We start from the raw sequence: 16,672 nt of genomic DNA on the forward strand, positions 1-16,672 counted from the left end.
GCCAGTCTCCATCTTATATTAGTATTAGGTTAAAAGCAAGGAAACAAACAAAAAACATAACCAGCATCATGTATATACAAGGATCATTTGTGGTCTAGTCACCCTTCTTGTCTGTGGTACTATAAAACCTGTAAAATCAAGAGATTGTTTCAATTATCAACAGTCATCTTACACAATTTGTATCTCAATTAGTGCACAATGCCTACCTGGCACACCAAAACCCTTCTACAGTTTACTGGGCAAACTGAAAAATATAAAGCAATCCTTTAAAGGCACCAAGTAGATGCTATAGAGGAATACAAAATATTGAGAAATCTGGATCAGCAGACCAGTATTTTCTCAGAAGACTGAACAATAAATGGAGATTGGAATCTCAGTGATGTGTATTTCATGGATGACTGACAAATCACATATGCTGCACAAAGTAGGCACTGTCAGCCAAATGGCTCAATGCTAACAGCACTAAATCTTTACTGTAAGTGCAAATATTGGTACTACTTGCACTACATCGTTGCTATTTTAGGGAAAGCAGATACTTCAACTGCATAAAAATACTTTATAGCTTAAACTAAATCAAACAACACTAGAAAGAAACACGCAGGAAAAAATAAGGATTGCCTTAAAGCCTGCAACATAGCAAGGCTGCATTTGATCAGATTAATGATCTTTTACAATTATGCATATGTACTGTCACTGGCTGTTCTTACCTATAGAAGTATCAGTTCTTCCAAAGACTGCTAAAATCCTTCCTATTGAGATTTCTGAGGCAAAAGTAAAGCCAGGATGGCTATATTTTATTATATGGAAAACCATAGTTTTTAATTTGAAATCTTTCGAGTGTTTCAGTTCCTGAACTATGCTCTAGAGTTTATAGAAGATCCTGCTTTATCTTCTCTGAAATAGAGAAATTTGTATGCCCTAATTAAGCATTACACTCCATACACTGTGTTCCTTTTGCTTGGTCTTGAATCCTCTTCCCAGAGTATTTTTTTCTTGATCCTAGCTATTTTCCTCCTGAACTCTAATTTCCTCCTGAACTCTAATTTTTTGGAGATAAGGTGAAAGACTTAATGCAGTACTACAACAGATGATGTGTTATTGTTTTGTTTCATTGGCTTCATATTAGAGTTCTAGAAAAAAAAATTACCATAATCTCAGTGTTGAATACATAATAAATAGAATGCTCTTTTTAAAAGATTTACTAATGGCTATCAAATAGAGCTTTTTTTCCCCCCCTTTTTCCTTATGTTGTTTTAGAAGCCCATAAGGAGCATGATTGACTCATATTATTTCTTCAATAGATTATTTTGAATGTAATGTCATGAAATTTTACCTACCTGATCGTCTCTTCTCTGGGCAGAACTCTCTGATATTTCTTATGGTCTCCTCTACTTTTATCTAAATTGCATTGCACATTAGCAAGCTTATCACATTGTATCTCTGATAACAGTATGACAGAATCTCACAAGTTATTACATAGATGTAAATCTTTACTAGTCTACTGTATGAACTTCAGGGAAAATTCCAAGTCTATACCAAAGCTACTGATAGCCAGCACCATTTTGAAAAATCAGGCAAATAACCCCTCATCTGTATTTTAAAAAGGTGCATTTCTTACATTAGGTTACTAATGTAACTGGAAAAAATCAAATCCAAACCCCTAATCGGAAATGGCCCTCAAACTTGGTTAAACAGAAATCTAAATTTTCATTTAGAGAAATGGAAATAGAGTCACTGAGAAACAGAGAGAAAGAGAGAAATAGAGTCACTGAAGGACACTATTAAATTGTGTCTTAATAAGCTTTAAAATTTACAATATAAATAAAATTTGGCACTTAAGACTTAAAATAAGTCTTTTAAACTCAGAATGCTAATATAAAACTAGAGAAACAAATGAACGATACACCTTATTTTGAGAATCTTTTGCTCAACAAAAATTGCCTTAGCATATTGGAATACCTTACTACACAGTGTAGTAATAGCACACAGTTTCAATTTTTTTGTAGAAGTAATAATCTAAGGAAATAATTGTCAACATACAAAGCAACATAGCTCCTATTTTCATTATGGAGTAGCTGTCCTCTAAGATATACCATATATATTAATTTTTTGAAAGCTTCACTTAAGAAACACCCCACATAATCCTTAGGATACTCAGTAAACTTTGGAGACATCAAACAGACGTGAAAATGAACATGGCAAGTATCCAAGATTCTCTGTGAAGAAAAGTCCAATAGCAAACAATCAAGTACAGCAGTTTAATAATTTTCTCAATATCCTCTGGTTAATTAGGGAATATATTCAGCATAGAAAGTTGTACTGTCAAACCGATCCAGGAAACTTAATTGAACGTCGTTTACAAAATACAGGAGCAAAAATAAAATTGCTTTAAAACAAAAAAACCCCAAACAAAATCCCCACCATAAACCAGTAGAATTCCTCTATTCAGTAGGAATTACGTAGGCCTTATTCTTAGTTTCTCTTTGTAAGGAAAGTTTTTTTGTACTCAAAGATATAACAGTGAAACCGAAAGAATGTCACGGCTGGTGCAATTCATGTTTATTTGGGTAACAACATACTAAAGAGGTTTTTAGGGTCATTGGATGAACTTCAGCCAGGCTCATTTACTGCTCAAAATACAAATGACATATAGAGCTACTTTCAGAAGCTTGATAGTAGATTTTCAGTTTATTATTTGTTTTTATACAAAAATTTGGCTTCATAAGTGACTTGATTTTACTTTACACTTCTAGCTGCACAGGAGGAGAACACCTAGAAAATGTTTGTCAGAGGTTAATCTATTTGTGTGCTTTTGTAAAATGTTAATTTGTCTGTCCCGATGGTGGCTTGGGTAGTACAAATGCCTAATTCTATGCTACTCATCACCATTGGGGAGAAGCAAGCAAAAGCAGGAGTAACAGCAAACATTTTCAGAAGAAGTGCAGTGGGAAGACATCCACATTCTGTGGTAACAAGTGCATTGAAAAGGGAAATAAAGGTAAAAAATAGAAGCATAAAGTTCACTATTTAATACACAGCAGCTAAGGATGCTGTAAGGAACTTTGCAGTAGAAAGTTCAGGTAGGTTACCAATGCAGGGTGGAGAAAGGATGGATTCCTGGCATGAAGCATGAACTAGTGAGTATTTAAATGAATTTTTATGTGAAGATACTTAGTTAAAATGTAAGTTATTGTTTGAAACTGCAGAAGGAATTCACTCCTAGTAGTATTGTATTTTGGCATGTTTGATTCTTTCTGCATGAAGTTAATATACACAATAATAATAAAAAAAGTTGGCTGGCCTCGTAGGCACCATCACTCACTTCTTGCCCTTGTAAGGGTAATGGCTGGTTTCAAGAGTAAAAATCAACAGTCAAGCAAGGCAAGCAGCTGGTGGTGATGATTCTCATTTGAGGTGGAAAAAACTCACCAAAAAATACCCTGACCAACTACCTAAAGAGGTGGAAAAAACTCACCAAAAAAACCCCTGACCAACTACTCAACCAAACATCCAAACCCGAGGAAAGCTTAGTCACTGCTTTATGTTGCTCTCAACCACCCCCTGCCAATACCATGCTTCAAATATTTAGCTACATTGTTCAGCTTGACAATTTACAAACCCTAAATACTTTTCTTTGTCTCCAAAGAAAAGGAGAAGAGCAAATTTCACAAGAAACAGAAAGGCTTCCCATGTCAAGAACTGCCACCACTAGGTTTTAAGTAATGCACTTTTTGGGCATAAGCTATTATACCATACTGATATAAAAGTGCTTGGGTAAAATATATCAGTAAAAGAAACACATCTGAAAACTAGCAACATGAAGAAAAACCAAGAAGAAACCAATGATACTCCATTCTTTTCTGTCAAAAGTAACAAGTAATTCAAGAGAATTCTAATATATCTGTATTTGGATACCCAGAAGGCCTACAGTGCTTTTTGGGGGAGAATAGGATAGAAGAAAAAAAAAAAAAAGGCCAGATAAGTTAGGGGGGAAAAAATACCCCAAAACAACCTTTGGGATCAGTCCATAATAATAAAGTTGATGTGTAAAATTTACACATCAAAATAGCAAAATCTATTAAACTTTATTACCGCTTTTTTGTAAAATTAATTTTGTGAAGATGTGTGAATATTCAAACTTGAAAGTCACAAAATAAAATGACACAACATTTGCAAAAAGAGTATGTAAAGCTATCCGATGTTAAAACAGCAAAATTACTAGATTAAAATAATCTGAGATTTTCTTTTTAACTCTAACAATCATTATAGATGAGAAAGGAAAATAATTCCATTACTACTTTTTATTTTTTTAATGCAGACCTTTCAGAGCAGAAATCTCTCTTAAAAACATTTAGTCTCACTGACAAAACAGGACTGATGTATTTTATTTAAGAGTAATGTAGGGTGACAATATCACATGAAAGGGATTATTTGAAAGCCAAACAATAAAGATAGTAAAAATTCACAGATTATCTTTTTCTTCACTGACGTACATAACAAAAAAATCCTCAATTTAACTGCAACAGGAAAAAAACCTTCAAAAATAACTCTGAAAAATTAATGGAATATTTGTTAGTGCTGTAGGAATTCTTAAGACTCATTCATGCCTCACCAAACAATAACAATTCTGCATTTTCTCTTGTGGCCTGTGCAACTCTCATGTTATGCCACAAATATACACCCCCCCCCGGTCAGATTTCATATGTAAAAAGAAATGGAATTTATGTTTGTTTATTAAATATTATTTGTAGTACTGCAGTGCTCAGGCTCAAGTCAGGGACTAGGATTCCATTTTGCTTGGTGGTCTACAAAAATTAAATAAAAGACACAATCCTTATTTTATTGTCAAAACACCAAGAACTTCTGGATTCTGTGGGCTGTATTTTAAACTGCATTAGGAAAAGTTACGAGTTGCCAAAAGAACAAGGAAGCTCAATACATCCAGGATAGTTTTCCTCCACTTTCAGACTCCTTAACTGTTAAAATTTCTCTAGTCCTTGGTTTACAGATTTAGTAATGTCATACATAAGTATTCTTTCTTTTGTGTAAACATCAAGGGAAATTAAAATGTTAATCACATTATTCATTTAGCCCTTTGTTGTGAGAACCACATAGGAGAGATATTGCAATGCATATTTTACATCGCTAAGAAAAGACTCGAGTCACTTTATTTTTAAAATCTTTATTAGATGTTAAATATGATTTCATTGCCACTTCAATTATTTAAAGTGTGGATTTAAAATGAGGCTGAAACACAGAGTGGCTATTGTTACAAAAACTGGGAAAAGGGAGATACATGTAAATCTTTAAATATAAAGTGCTTATGGCTACAGATACAGTGATCAAATCTAGTATGCACAGTTTGGCTTTTTTTTTTTTTTTTAAAAATCTATCCTACAAAATTAATTTACCCTAATGATAACAAACCACATGCTAGATTAGGATTTTAATCATTTTTTAGGACATGTGATAATCGTATGCCAAAAATACACAACATCTAGGCATCTCCTATATACGTCTAATTTTTATAATAAGACTTAATGGACATATGTGACACTTTAGCCTCCTTTCTCTACCCTTTCACGGTTATGTTTGTTCAATAAAGCAGAAGGGTTGTTGCAGCAAAGCTTTCTCACCGTGCCAAGCACAAAGCTCAAGCTCGTACACTGAGCTCGCCGGCCTTGGAAACATACGTATTAAAATGCTCAACTCAGCTTACCCTCAGTTGCACAGAAATGTAGTTTAAATTTCATTTTGTTGAAAGTTAGATAGTTGAGAATTCCAGGGTCTTTATGCACGCAAAAAATATTTCTTTGTCTAGTTTCTATATAATTTCCAATATACTTTTGCCTTTGCTTCACGAGTTACATTAGTTAATAACTACGACTAAAGGAATAGTAAAAAATGACAGCTTTCCCTTTTTAACATTGATCCCTGCTAATTTAATTCTTATTGTCCACAAACACATTTGTTCTTGCAAGGCCCCAGCTCTACCTGAAAAAGCACAGGCACATTGCAAACCATAAAGACAAACAATTACGCTCCTTTAAATCCCATCCTCATCAGATATGGATTTTTTTAAAGCTAATTATCAGCGGACATCTGCTTTGCTTTTATTTTCTTTTTGACTGTAATCAGCAAATAAACAGTTACAGCACAAATCGGAACGTTTATTCGGTATCCTCAAGCTACCAAACATTAAATAAACAAATAATTTAACAGCTAACCAGGCTCCATGCACTGTTGCAGCCTTTCAGGAACCTTCGGTAGGTTATTGATCCGCTAGTGAATTACCTCCAGCTCAGCCATAGGTTGCAGGCATCACCATCCCTCGCTCGTCCTCGCGGTGACAACACTCCTCCTCTTGCCCATCGCTCCTGGAAGGCAGAAGATTCGTCAGTCCCGGTTGTCTGCTGTGGTTGGCGGCAAGAGCAAAGAATAAAATCATTATCAGCTGTTGGGGTTTGTTTGGGTTTTTTTGTTTGTTTTTAAAGGGAAGTTCTCAAACGAGCACTCTGCGAGCTCTTCACCCCAGGCGGAGTCGCACGGGTAGCTCTGACGAACAACGGAGAAAAGCGCCTTTCTGGCTCTTTGGGGCTAGATGGGGTTTCCCCCCTTCGCTACAAACTCGCTGCAAGAACGCAGGCCGGGTGTTGCAAGAGTAAGAACTAACACCACGGAATAAGAACCAACAACGCGTGACTCTGTGGAACTTACGCGCAGATGCCAAAGCCCCCGGCTGCGCCTCGAGGTCGCTGGCAGGCTCCGAGGGACCGCGCTGGGCTACGGGGGAGCCGCGGCGAGCGCAGCGCGGGTGGGAGGGCCAGCCCTCCCCAGTGGGGCCGCGCTCCCCGGGGGCATTTTGGCTTTGCTGGCTTCCCATTCCTGCGACGCTGGAACTCGGGAACTTCCAGCGCCGCCGCCGCCGCGAGCCGCCGCTTTCCCCGCCGCAGCCCCGCCTCCTGCCCGTGCGTCGTATCCCTCCGCGCGCCGGCACCTCGCACAGAAAGCGCCTTTCAGCCGCCCGCCTGCCGCCACCGCCTTCCCGCCCACCCCGCCGACATCTTCTGCCACAGCCCGCCCGCCTTTCCGATAATAAACGCGTACCGCTCGCCCCTTCTCCCCTCCAGCGCCGGGCAGCGCCAGGGGCCGCCGAGGCGGTGGGGCGGGAGCGGGGGCAGAAGAGCGCGGCTCCCCCCTTCCTTGCCCGCCTGGCCGCCCCCTCCGGGCAGCGCCGGGGACTGAGGGGGGCGCGGGGGGAAGGGGCGGCGCGCGGGGCCGAGGGGGCTGAGGAGGGGGCGCGCAGGAGGAGGAGGGGACTCTTTCTCCGGGCGGAAGGATCGCTCTCGCTCGCGCTGGCTGGCGGCGGCGGCGTTGGCGGCGGGCGGCGGGCGGCTGCGAGTTGTTGTTTCCTCCTCCTCCTCCTCCTGCTGCTGCCCGTGGGTTGAATGGTGGAGCCGAGACTCTCCCCGGTGAACGAGCAGTGACAGCGACCGGGCGGGTGCCTTTCGCTGGGACCCGACGCTGCCGCGGGAGCGCGGCCCGATCACCCCCCCTTCCCCCCCTTTCCCCCCCTCCCCTCCCCGGTTTTCGCTTCGCCATGTCCGGGGACGGCGGCAGCCGGCACACGGCGGAGCTGCGAGCGGGTGAGTGGTGGCCAGGGGAGCCGAAGAGGGTCGGCGGGCAGGGGGGAGAAAGGGGAGCCCGCGGGGAAGGGGCGAGCGCCAGCCCTGACGGCCTCTCCTCTCCCCGCAGAGCTCTACTTCCTCATCGCTCGCTTTTTGGAGGACGGACCCTGCCAGCAAGCGGCTCAGGTAGGGGATGGATGGATGGAGGGATGGATGGAGGGATGGCGCCGCCGGGCCTGGCGGGGAGGGGGCGGCCGGGTAGGGCGGCTGATCGGGCGGCGCGCTCGCCGCCTCGTCCTCCTTCTCCTTTTTTCTCTCTTTTTAAAACCTTGTCTCACACCCCGCTTTTGTTGTTACTGCAGGTCCTGATCCGAGAAGTGGCGGAGAAAGAGGTAAGAGCGGCGCCGCGCACCCGGCGCTCGCCCCGCCTGCGGCCTCCCTCCCCCTTCCCTCGCTCTCCCGCTTCCCCCGCCCCATCCCGGGCGCAGCCGGGGGGCTCCTCGGGGGAGGGGGAGCCGCTCACGGGGCGCCCTCTCTTTTCTCCCTCAGCTGCTGCCCAAGCGCACGGACTGGACGGGCAAGGAGCATCCTCGGAGCTACGAGAACCTGGTAAGAGGAGCGGGCGCTGGTGAGAGGAGAGAGCGCTGCGACGGGCAAAGTTGTTTTTTCCCCCTCCCTCACTCTCCCTGAGCAGCCCGGCAAAAAAATTGAATTTCCCGCAAAAAAAAAAAAAAAAAAAAAAAAAGGCAACTTAAAAAAAAAAGAACCAAACCCAACAACTTTGGAATTTATTTATTTTTTTTTTTAATTTTTATAACGACCTCCGTCCGGCCCTCGATGCCCGCTCGGTGTCCCGGGAGGACGCCGGCTGGGGTCCGGCCTGTGCCCACCCGCCCGAGCGGGGTCAATAACGACGCGCGCGCGCCGGGCCCGGCCGCGCTCGCTCCGCGACGTCACGGCCGCGGTGCGGGCGGGCGCCACAGCCGCGCGCGCGGCACCGCGCAGGGCGGGGCGGGGCCAGCGGCGGCGGGTGCCGGTGCGCGCGCGGCCGGGCGGGGGCGCTCGCGGCCGCCCGCGCGCACACAATGGGCCGGGCCGGGCCGGCTGCCCCCGCCGCGCGCCCGCCCCGCGCTGCCCGAGCCCGGGATCTGCCGCGGGAGGGGCCCCTCCGGGTGCACCCCCGGCCTGAGCCGCTGGTCAGGTGCGTCTTTGTGTGCCATGGACCTAGTGCGTGGGAATAACTGGGCTTGTCATGTTCGCATCGCGAATTTGACTGGTGGAGTTTTGATTTGTTGTTTGGTTTTTTTTTTTTTTTTTTTTTTTTTTCTTTTTAATTCCCTGATGCGTGCTTTTCATCTCGGGTGTAGATAAAACTAAGTGTTAGTTGTAGTGATGTAGCTCCTGCTAGCAAAGAGGGGCCTGAATATTTTTTTTCCCCTGTAATACCTTGCGAACTACAGTAGTTAGGAAAACAGCAATTAAGGTGTCTGAATTGTGGCTGTTAGCTACTTGTTGCTAGTATTGTTTTCACTGCAGATGCACTGTTGTATAATTTAGTCTCTGAATTTCTGAATACAGTTTAAGAGGAAGACTGAGCCCTGCTTGTGATGTTCATCAAAGACAGATTTCCCTTCGGGCTTGCTGATTGCTTATAGTAGTTCTGAACTCCAGTACTTCTGACATGTGGAGAACTTTTGAGCTGACATAAAAGGAGGCAGAACAGTTTCCATCTGTAATGCATCTGATAAAGACTGTTGGCATATACGTTATTTTAGTTATATAACAAATGTGGCAGTATGAATCATAGATATTTACTGTAGTTGGAACAGGTTTACTTACAGCGTTGGATTTTTTCTGTAGCAAGAGGTGTATTGGCACAGGCATTTTCATGCATGTGGTGTTGAAGAATTGATAGTGATTAACTTGTTGAATACATATGGATACATACCAATGCTTTTGAATTTTCTTGAAATCAAGTATCATCAAGAAATTCAACTGGGAATTTCAAAGTGCATATTATGCCACTCTTATTTACTTATTTATTTGTAAGACTGAGAGGCCATGTTACTCATTTCAAATGATAGTCAGAAGTTGATTGGTAAAAGTTATCATGAATCTTTCTCTTTTATCCTATAAATTATAAAGAAGTGGAAGTGCAGTCTTAGTGTAGTTGGATTTGGGTTTTTTGTATATATTCAGGATGTAAAGGGATGTGAAGAAGGAGATAGTGAGGAAAAAGATATTTTAAGGGTTGAAGTAAGAACCCTTGGTGAGAGACAAGTTCATTCACGCCCTTTCTGAGAAACTTCTTTTGTTTGCGGAATGCAGGTAAATACCAACTTATTTAGAATACATCTTATCTAATGACATAAGATGTACTTCCTCAAAACTTGGACTTGATGCTGGATACTTGTATTTGAAGAGATGATGCTGACCAGGTTTTTTTTCTTTTCCTAGTCTTCTGTTCAGAACAAAGTTTTCTTAGACTTCCTGATTAATGTTTCTATGACCTTTTCTACTTTGTCCCTACCTAGATGTTGGGGTGTGTGTGTGAAATAGATTACTTTGTTTTTGATGCTTCTCTCCATTCTTTGTATTTGTTCTTGCTTCAATTGTCAAAAATATGTGAACTTTGTATGACTTGACACTTTAGGCTTGTGAAAGCTGACCCAGAAGTGTATTTGCAGTGTGACAGTTACATTTTGTACAAAAGCATTGTTTTTCACTATGTCTTGTTCATTAAACAAAAACTTATTTATCTCAAACCAAAGGATTTTAGCTTTAAGATAGAGGCTGATGATGAGCTAGCATTCTGTTTCTTCATATTTTTTTTTCATTTAAAATTTTTCCAGCTTTAAGATGGTGACTTTTTCTGAAGACAGCATATTTAGTCGTGTTTGGGTACCACTTCTCAGAAATGAATGTCATGAGCTTTCACTAAACTTCGTAGAAAGGTCTGAGGGGAGAAAAGCTGGGAAATAAAATTACCAGTAAATGTGGTGTTAGATGTCTGACTTTTACTCTAGGAGGGAATAAGGGCTCTGTGTAACACAGGTGGATTTAATCCTGGGCTCTTTTGTTGTGCATGAAATCATGCCTTTTATTATATGTATATGTATAATAAATCATTCCTTTAATATATGTATGGATATCTTTTCAAGAGACTATGATGTTCCTGACTTTGTCTTTATTTTAAAAACATTTATTTAAGAATTCTTATTAGAGTTAATGTTCTGTTCTTAGACTGAAATTCACAGCCTTAGATGTTTCATTTCTTTAACTTAATTTGTGTTAAATTTGATGCAGTTTCCATCTTGTACATTACTTGTACATTTTTCTGTTTGACCAGTGAAAGTAAATGTTTCATTTTCTTCTATAAGCTAATATCATGCTGTGCATCCTTGCAATGCTACAGGAAAATACATGAGTTCAGAAATACTATTTTATTTATTTTATATTCTTAAGTGATTTTTCTTCGATTTAAATATTTGTATATTATATTTTCCTGCAGTCACACTGTGTGGTATAAATTACTTGATCTGGTTTTGATAGTATAGGCTCTTACTTCAGAGTGTCAATCTTGTTCTAATATTGCCAGTATTAAGATTTCTGTTTGTGCTATAACTTAAGACCTTTTGAGAATTGAGTCCCTGGCAGGCCACTTTCAGTGTAGGTGTATTGAGGATGATGGGACTCTTCAGTAACAGATCTCAGGATGCTTTGTGTTCTCTCGCATTTGTTGTGAAAACTTATTAATTATAAGCCAGCTATTTTTCCCTCCTTTTTTTTTTTCTAAAAAGAGAGTGAGGATTTCTCATTTTGGGGGGCAGACTTTGAGGAGTTTTGTCTAAGTGTTGTATTGCACTTTTAGGCTTCAAAACACCTTTTTTAGGGCCTTTGTTAGGACACATGAGCAAGCTTTGGTGCATCATTTCACTCCAGGGTAATTGTTTTTTTTCATGTTGTAGTTTCCCTGCGGGTGTAGCTGCTCTAATTGTGTGCTGTGGATGAAAGCTGTGCATTTGTGTTGCATCCTTTGTGTAGGCACGAGTGCTCATCCAAATGTGTGCTTAGTCGGATAAGGGAGCTGAACTGTCGGAAAAATGAACAGTACAAGAATAACTTTCAGATGGTTCAGCTCTCTTTTGGTGTGCAGCAACACGGGTCTTACCACCATCATGAGGTGATAGGAGTGGGTGTGCAGGGCTTGGACAATGTGTTGGGGTTGCTTCCTTTGGGATCAAAGTAGACTTTGCTGGATGAAGCCAACTGTTAAAATTCATTGCAACAACTTAGAGCTACCATAGGGAGTGGTTGGTTTTTTGTTGGTCTTTTTTTTTTTTTTTTTGAGAGACAGGTCTTCTATGGTACAAGCATTGTGGTGTATATGATCAGAACTATTGTGTAAACTTTCTTGTCCAGAATATTCCTGTAATTGTCATTTTCTCTGTTGAATTAGAATTATATTCATGATGGTGGTGGTTGAAGAGGGAGAAGGCAGGGACTTCACGTCAAATAGGAGGATGGTGCAATGGGTTCAGTAGGCAGTATGCCTGTTGGATGACTACTTTGCTAACATTTGTCCCTTTTGCTTCCCCGGCCCACAATTATTAAATGTGATTTCAAGTGAAAATTACAAAATGTTCTTTTCATGCCATTCTACTTTCTTTCCTTTCAAGTTGTGCAAACCTACACGAAGTTACAAATAGTATCTGTGGGACTGGGACACTAAGTACATTGATACTGTGTTTCTTTGTTCATATAATACCCAAGGCTTCTAGTCAGCATTGTGGTTACTGTTTAGAAATTCTGTTTCTTAATAAGTAACCAGATAATAAGTGGTTTGTTTCTTCAGAAAATGTTGTACTCTAAAGTATTCAAAGAAATAAGGAGCAAAATTAAAGCTTATGTTGAATCAGAGAGCTGCATCATCACCTAGTTTTTATTAAGTTTTTTGGGGAAAGTCTTTACGGTATTTTGGAAGGTGTTCTGAAAGACTTGGCACTGGGGCTAGGAAAACCTGTGAAATGATTGTGATCCCTAGCCAGATTTTTGGTCTCATTATCAGTGCTTTTGTTGGACGTGTATCAACTTAAATGCTTTTCTCTTAGTTCTAAAAGACAAGCATTTCTGTTTTACAGACTGTTCACATAATTGAGAATTTAGGTGATGTTTAAAGCTCTCTGTTTAAACGATTATATTTTGATGAGAGGAACTCTTGTTCATTGTGAGAAGTACCACACATTTGTTTCTTCCACAGATAATCAGGAGGTTTGGCCAAATCAACTGTTCTGTGTAGTTCTTTCAAACTGAGACTGAGAAATACAGATGAGAGATGGGCTAAAGGGGAATATCAAGTTTCTAAGATGTACCTTTTATGAAAAAAAAAAAAAAGCCAGACCAATGAAACCCACAAAACATTGAGTGAATTTAAGAAAGGCAAACAGATGCAGATAATCTGACAGTGACAGGTATAGTCGAACCTCTTAGCCCATAAAGTTGAAAATGCTGCTTTCTGTTCGTACCTTCTCATGTGGTAAGCTTACAGCAGTCTGTTTATACTAAGGTTTGAGTTTATCTGCTCTGGCCTCACACCTATTAAAAGCATTAAAAAGTTGAAAAAATAATATGTTCTTGAGGTGGTTGGTTTCATGTGGATCTATTTAATTAGAGAAAAAGTAATCTCACAGTAAAATAGCAGGCATTCTGATAAGACATAGTGGCTAACTATCTATATAGTTTTAGCCCAAGCATAATTAAAAAGTACATGAGAAATAAATATGTTTTGGGGAAAATGGTTAATTCTCCAATTCTCCCCTTCCTGTACTTTTTTGCCCCTGCCTCATCCACCCCAAAAAGAAAAACAGGAATGAGAATTCTTCAGAGACAAGTACTTGCATTTCATTGTGATTCCTAATTTTACAGTGATAAGGCAGTGGCTGGTGGTACCCAGTACTCTGTTAGATTGATGGTCTGATATAGTATAGCAATTACTGTAATTCAATTTGGAGCTTGTTTTGGGCAATATCTTACATAACAGAATAGTTAAAGCTGGGAGAGCTGCTGGTGTTAGTAAGATTGAGCTCTCGCATCTTGAAATATAGCTAGCTGACTGACTAGATTTTTTTTTTGTTAAATGTCCTTGTGTGGAAATGTGTTTTTCTTAAAGGTATTTACAGTCAACCTTGTAGTTAAGCGTGTCAACTGTTAGCCTGGTGGTGGGGGAACCAACAATTCTGCAGGGAACGTTTCGGTGTGCAGAGCATTTGGAACACTAGAATAAGGTCGTATTTTGCTTGATGTCTAAAACACGCATAGTGAATAACTGCATCACGTATTGCAAATCTAAGTAAAGAGTCTAGGTCAAATCATGATTCTTTTGATGCATTCGTTGTGATTCTGATGCTGAATTATTCTGCAGTCGTGCAGAATGAAAATATAAGCACTTACGTCTATTTCAAAGGTAATAAAGATTTGAATGTTAGTCCAGATAGCTGTGAAGCTGCATTTTGTGTATTCCCATGCTGCTTGTTTGGAATAAGTGAAGTTGGGAGTAGTAGGTAAAGGGTGAGGTTGAGGGCAATGCTGCTTCTTATTTTCTAGAAAATATTGTTTGTACCGAAGATCTGAAAAATTTGTACTTGCTAGCAGAGTTTTAATTTTTGTTACAGTAATGTTTAGGAAGTGTTATTAACTTTAGTCAAAAGACTATGAGAACAAAAAGAGAGTTTATTATTTTACTTTAAAAGCACGTTTTCTGTGCATTTCTTTTGGAAGAACAGAGCAGAATGAGACATTGCAGAAAGCCTAATAGGGTGAGGAAGGAAAACAGCTAGAATTTCAGCTAGGTGGGATGGCAGAGGAAAAAAAAACGCTGTGCTTTTTATATGCTGTTTAACATCACGGTTTTGGCATAAAATTTTGAAATTCCTGTTTGTAGAGTCCAGTTTTCACTTTCATTTAAGGCTGTATGAATTTTAAATAAGTGTACATCTGTTATTTTTTTCCTTTAGCTTTACTTTCTTCTCTTGGAATCAGAGAATGATATCAAAACAAATTTCTGTCATTCTATTGAGTTGTCGTGAGCTTTTCAATTTCTGACAAAGCTTGTGAAGTTACTATTAAAACAAAAATTTATTTATCTCTTTTTGGTCACAGAAATCTGACTTGAAAGTACTCTGACAGTACTTTTGGGTTTTTTTGGTGTTTTCTGTTTTTTGGTGGGTTTTTTATTATTTATTTTAGGAGGAGGACATAGATTATAGGTATGTTTTTGTTGGTTCTACCTCCTTTTTACAATTTGTCAATGCAAGAATTGTCTCCTGGTAGTCTGCACTGCAGAACAATCTGATTGTAGTTTTCTTTGTCATTTAATGTATTAAATAAACTTACCTTGTCCTGTCTTGAGTTGTTGCTACCGTGTTGTGGTTATCTTTTCTGCATTTTTTTTTTCCTTTTTCAAAAAGAAGGAATTGGGACTAAGGTGAATTTCTGTTACACACTTTTTAAAATTTGTGGCTTCTGCTGTAGTGCCAATAGTCACACATACAAATCCGCATTGGACAGGCTTCCTAGAGAGGTGGTTGCAGCCCCAAGCCTGTTGGTGTTGGAGACATTTGGATAATGCCCTTAACACTGTGCTTTAAGCTTTGGTCAGCCCTGCAGTGGTCAGGCAGTTGGACTAAATGATGATTGTAGGTTCCTTTTAATTGAAACTATTGTATTAAAGCATTAAAAGAATTTTTTTGAAAAGAAATTATTTCATCTGGAGAAAACTTAATAGCTTGTTTTTAGTAGGCTGTTTAAGTTTCATCTTTTATTTCTTTATAGAAGTAGAAAAAGGGAAAGAAAGCTGTCGAAATAAAACCTGTAATGAATTAAGAATTTTCTTTCCCTATGAGATTTTACGGGGAAATGAAACCTACTTTTTTATTTAATTTTCTTGTGTGCATTTTAGTCTTATATAGGAATGATTCATGAAATAGCTCTATAAACTTTCTGGAACTCGGAAGTGTTTAAATGGGCAGTGCCACTTTTTTTTTTTGTAAAGCATACAGCTCACTTAGCATTGTTGAATCAGTTTGTAAATGAGCTGGTTGTGAATGCTGCTAAGTAGTGAACTATGATTATTCAGAAAAAATACTGTGGAGAAGCATCGCAAAACTACTGTGGAACTTGGCATAAATAGCTCTTTTCACATAAATGGACTTAAATGAGAAGAGGCTGTAGTGTGGGTGTAAGGTATATATTAAGATCTTTAGTACAGATGAACAAGAATAATACAAATAGATCCCTCTTTTCAAAACATTTGCTTTAAAAACTGCAAGAGGAATTGACTGTATCCAGTTTCTGCTAAAATAAAAAGTGAACACATGGCTTATGACAAACCCTGAGAAGTATGACTCAAGATGTCAGCTTGCTGTAGTTTCGGAATGTGTCAAAGCCGATTTGCTTTATTTACTTCAGATTTTGTGCATTTGTGAGGATGTGTAAAACTGTAGAGTTCTGAGCGTATCGCATATTTAGCTGTATTATTTGTGGATAAACAAAAAAAATTACTCTTTGAGAGGCAAGTTCGGATTTTGCAGATGTAAATTCTGCTTTCAGATGGAATTATATGAAGAGCAGTGTTTCTTAAGTTTTTGTGCTCCTTTTGATAGGAACAGAGGAGAACAAAAGCTGAGGAAATGTATCGGGGCTGTTGCTGGCAAAAGCTGTACTTAGCTTCTTTACTTGTTGTGGGTGGCTATTTGGGTATTTTAGAGCTCTCAAGCATGTGTTTTGACTGTGATTCTCCTTTACGCAGAAAAAAAGCATGTTTGATTTACTATTCTGATTCATTTTTCTTATCAGTAATATGCAAATTCTGAATTCTGGCTTACTTTTTGCCACTCTTCTAACAGGGCACCTGTCTGACATTGAATTTAGCAATTTTAAATTAACTGATCTGTACAATCAACTGCAACTTAATTGAAGTAAAATATAATTTTTAATGTTTTTTAAAGAAAAACCTTTTTTTTTTTTAACTTTTGTAAATTTTGTAA

The 16,672-nt window shown here is 39.8% G+C and overlaps 1 protein-coding gene across 2 annotated transcripts in view; it reads left to right on the forward strand.

Moving 5' to 3' along the window:
* The first annotated feature begins 7,338 nt into the window (after positions 1-7,338).
* LOC113982878 (pleckstrin homology domain interacting protein) overlaps positions 7,339-16,672 on the forward strand; it is a 107,953-nt gene continuing 98,619 nt past the window's right edge. For both annotated transcript variants that reach the window (XM_027711503.2, XM_027711504.2), the window contains exons 1-4: positions 7,339-7,646; positions 7,756-7,814; positions 7,991-8,020; positions 8,178-8,237. In XM_027711503.2, coding sequence (XP_027567304.1) covers positions 7,601-7,646; positions 7,756-7,814; positions 7,991-8,020; positions 8,178-8,237 — 195 coding nt within the window. In that variant the 5' untranslated portion in view covers positions 7,339-7,600. The remainder of the gene's footprint in view (positions 7,647-7,755; positions 7,815-7,990; positions 8,021-8,177; positions 8,238-16,672) is intronic.

This window comes from Pipra filicauda, unplaced genomic scaffold (genome assembly GCF_003945595.2).
Source record: "Pipra filicauda isolate LSUMZ 115617 unplaced genomic scaffold, ASM394559v2 scaffold157_size4220110_pilon, whole genome shotgun sequence".
Taxonomy (NCBI): domain Eukaryota; kingdom Metazoa; phylum Chordata; class Aves; order Passeriformes; family Pipridae; genus Pipra; species Pipra filicauda.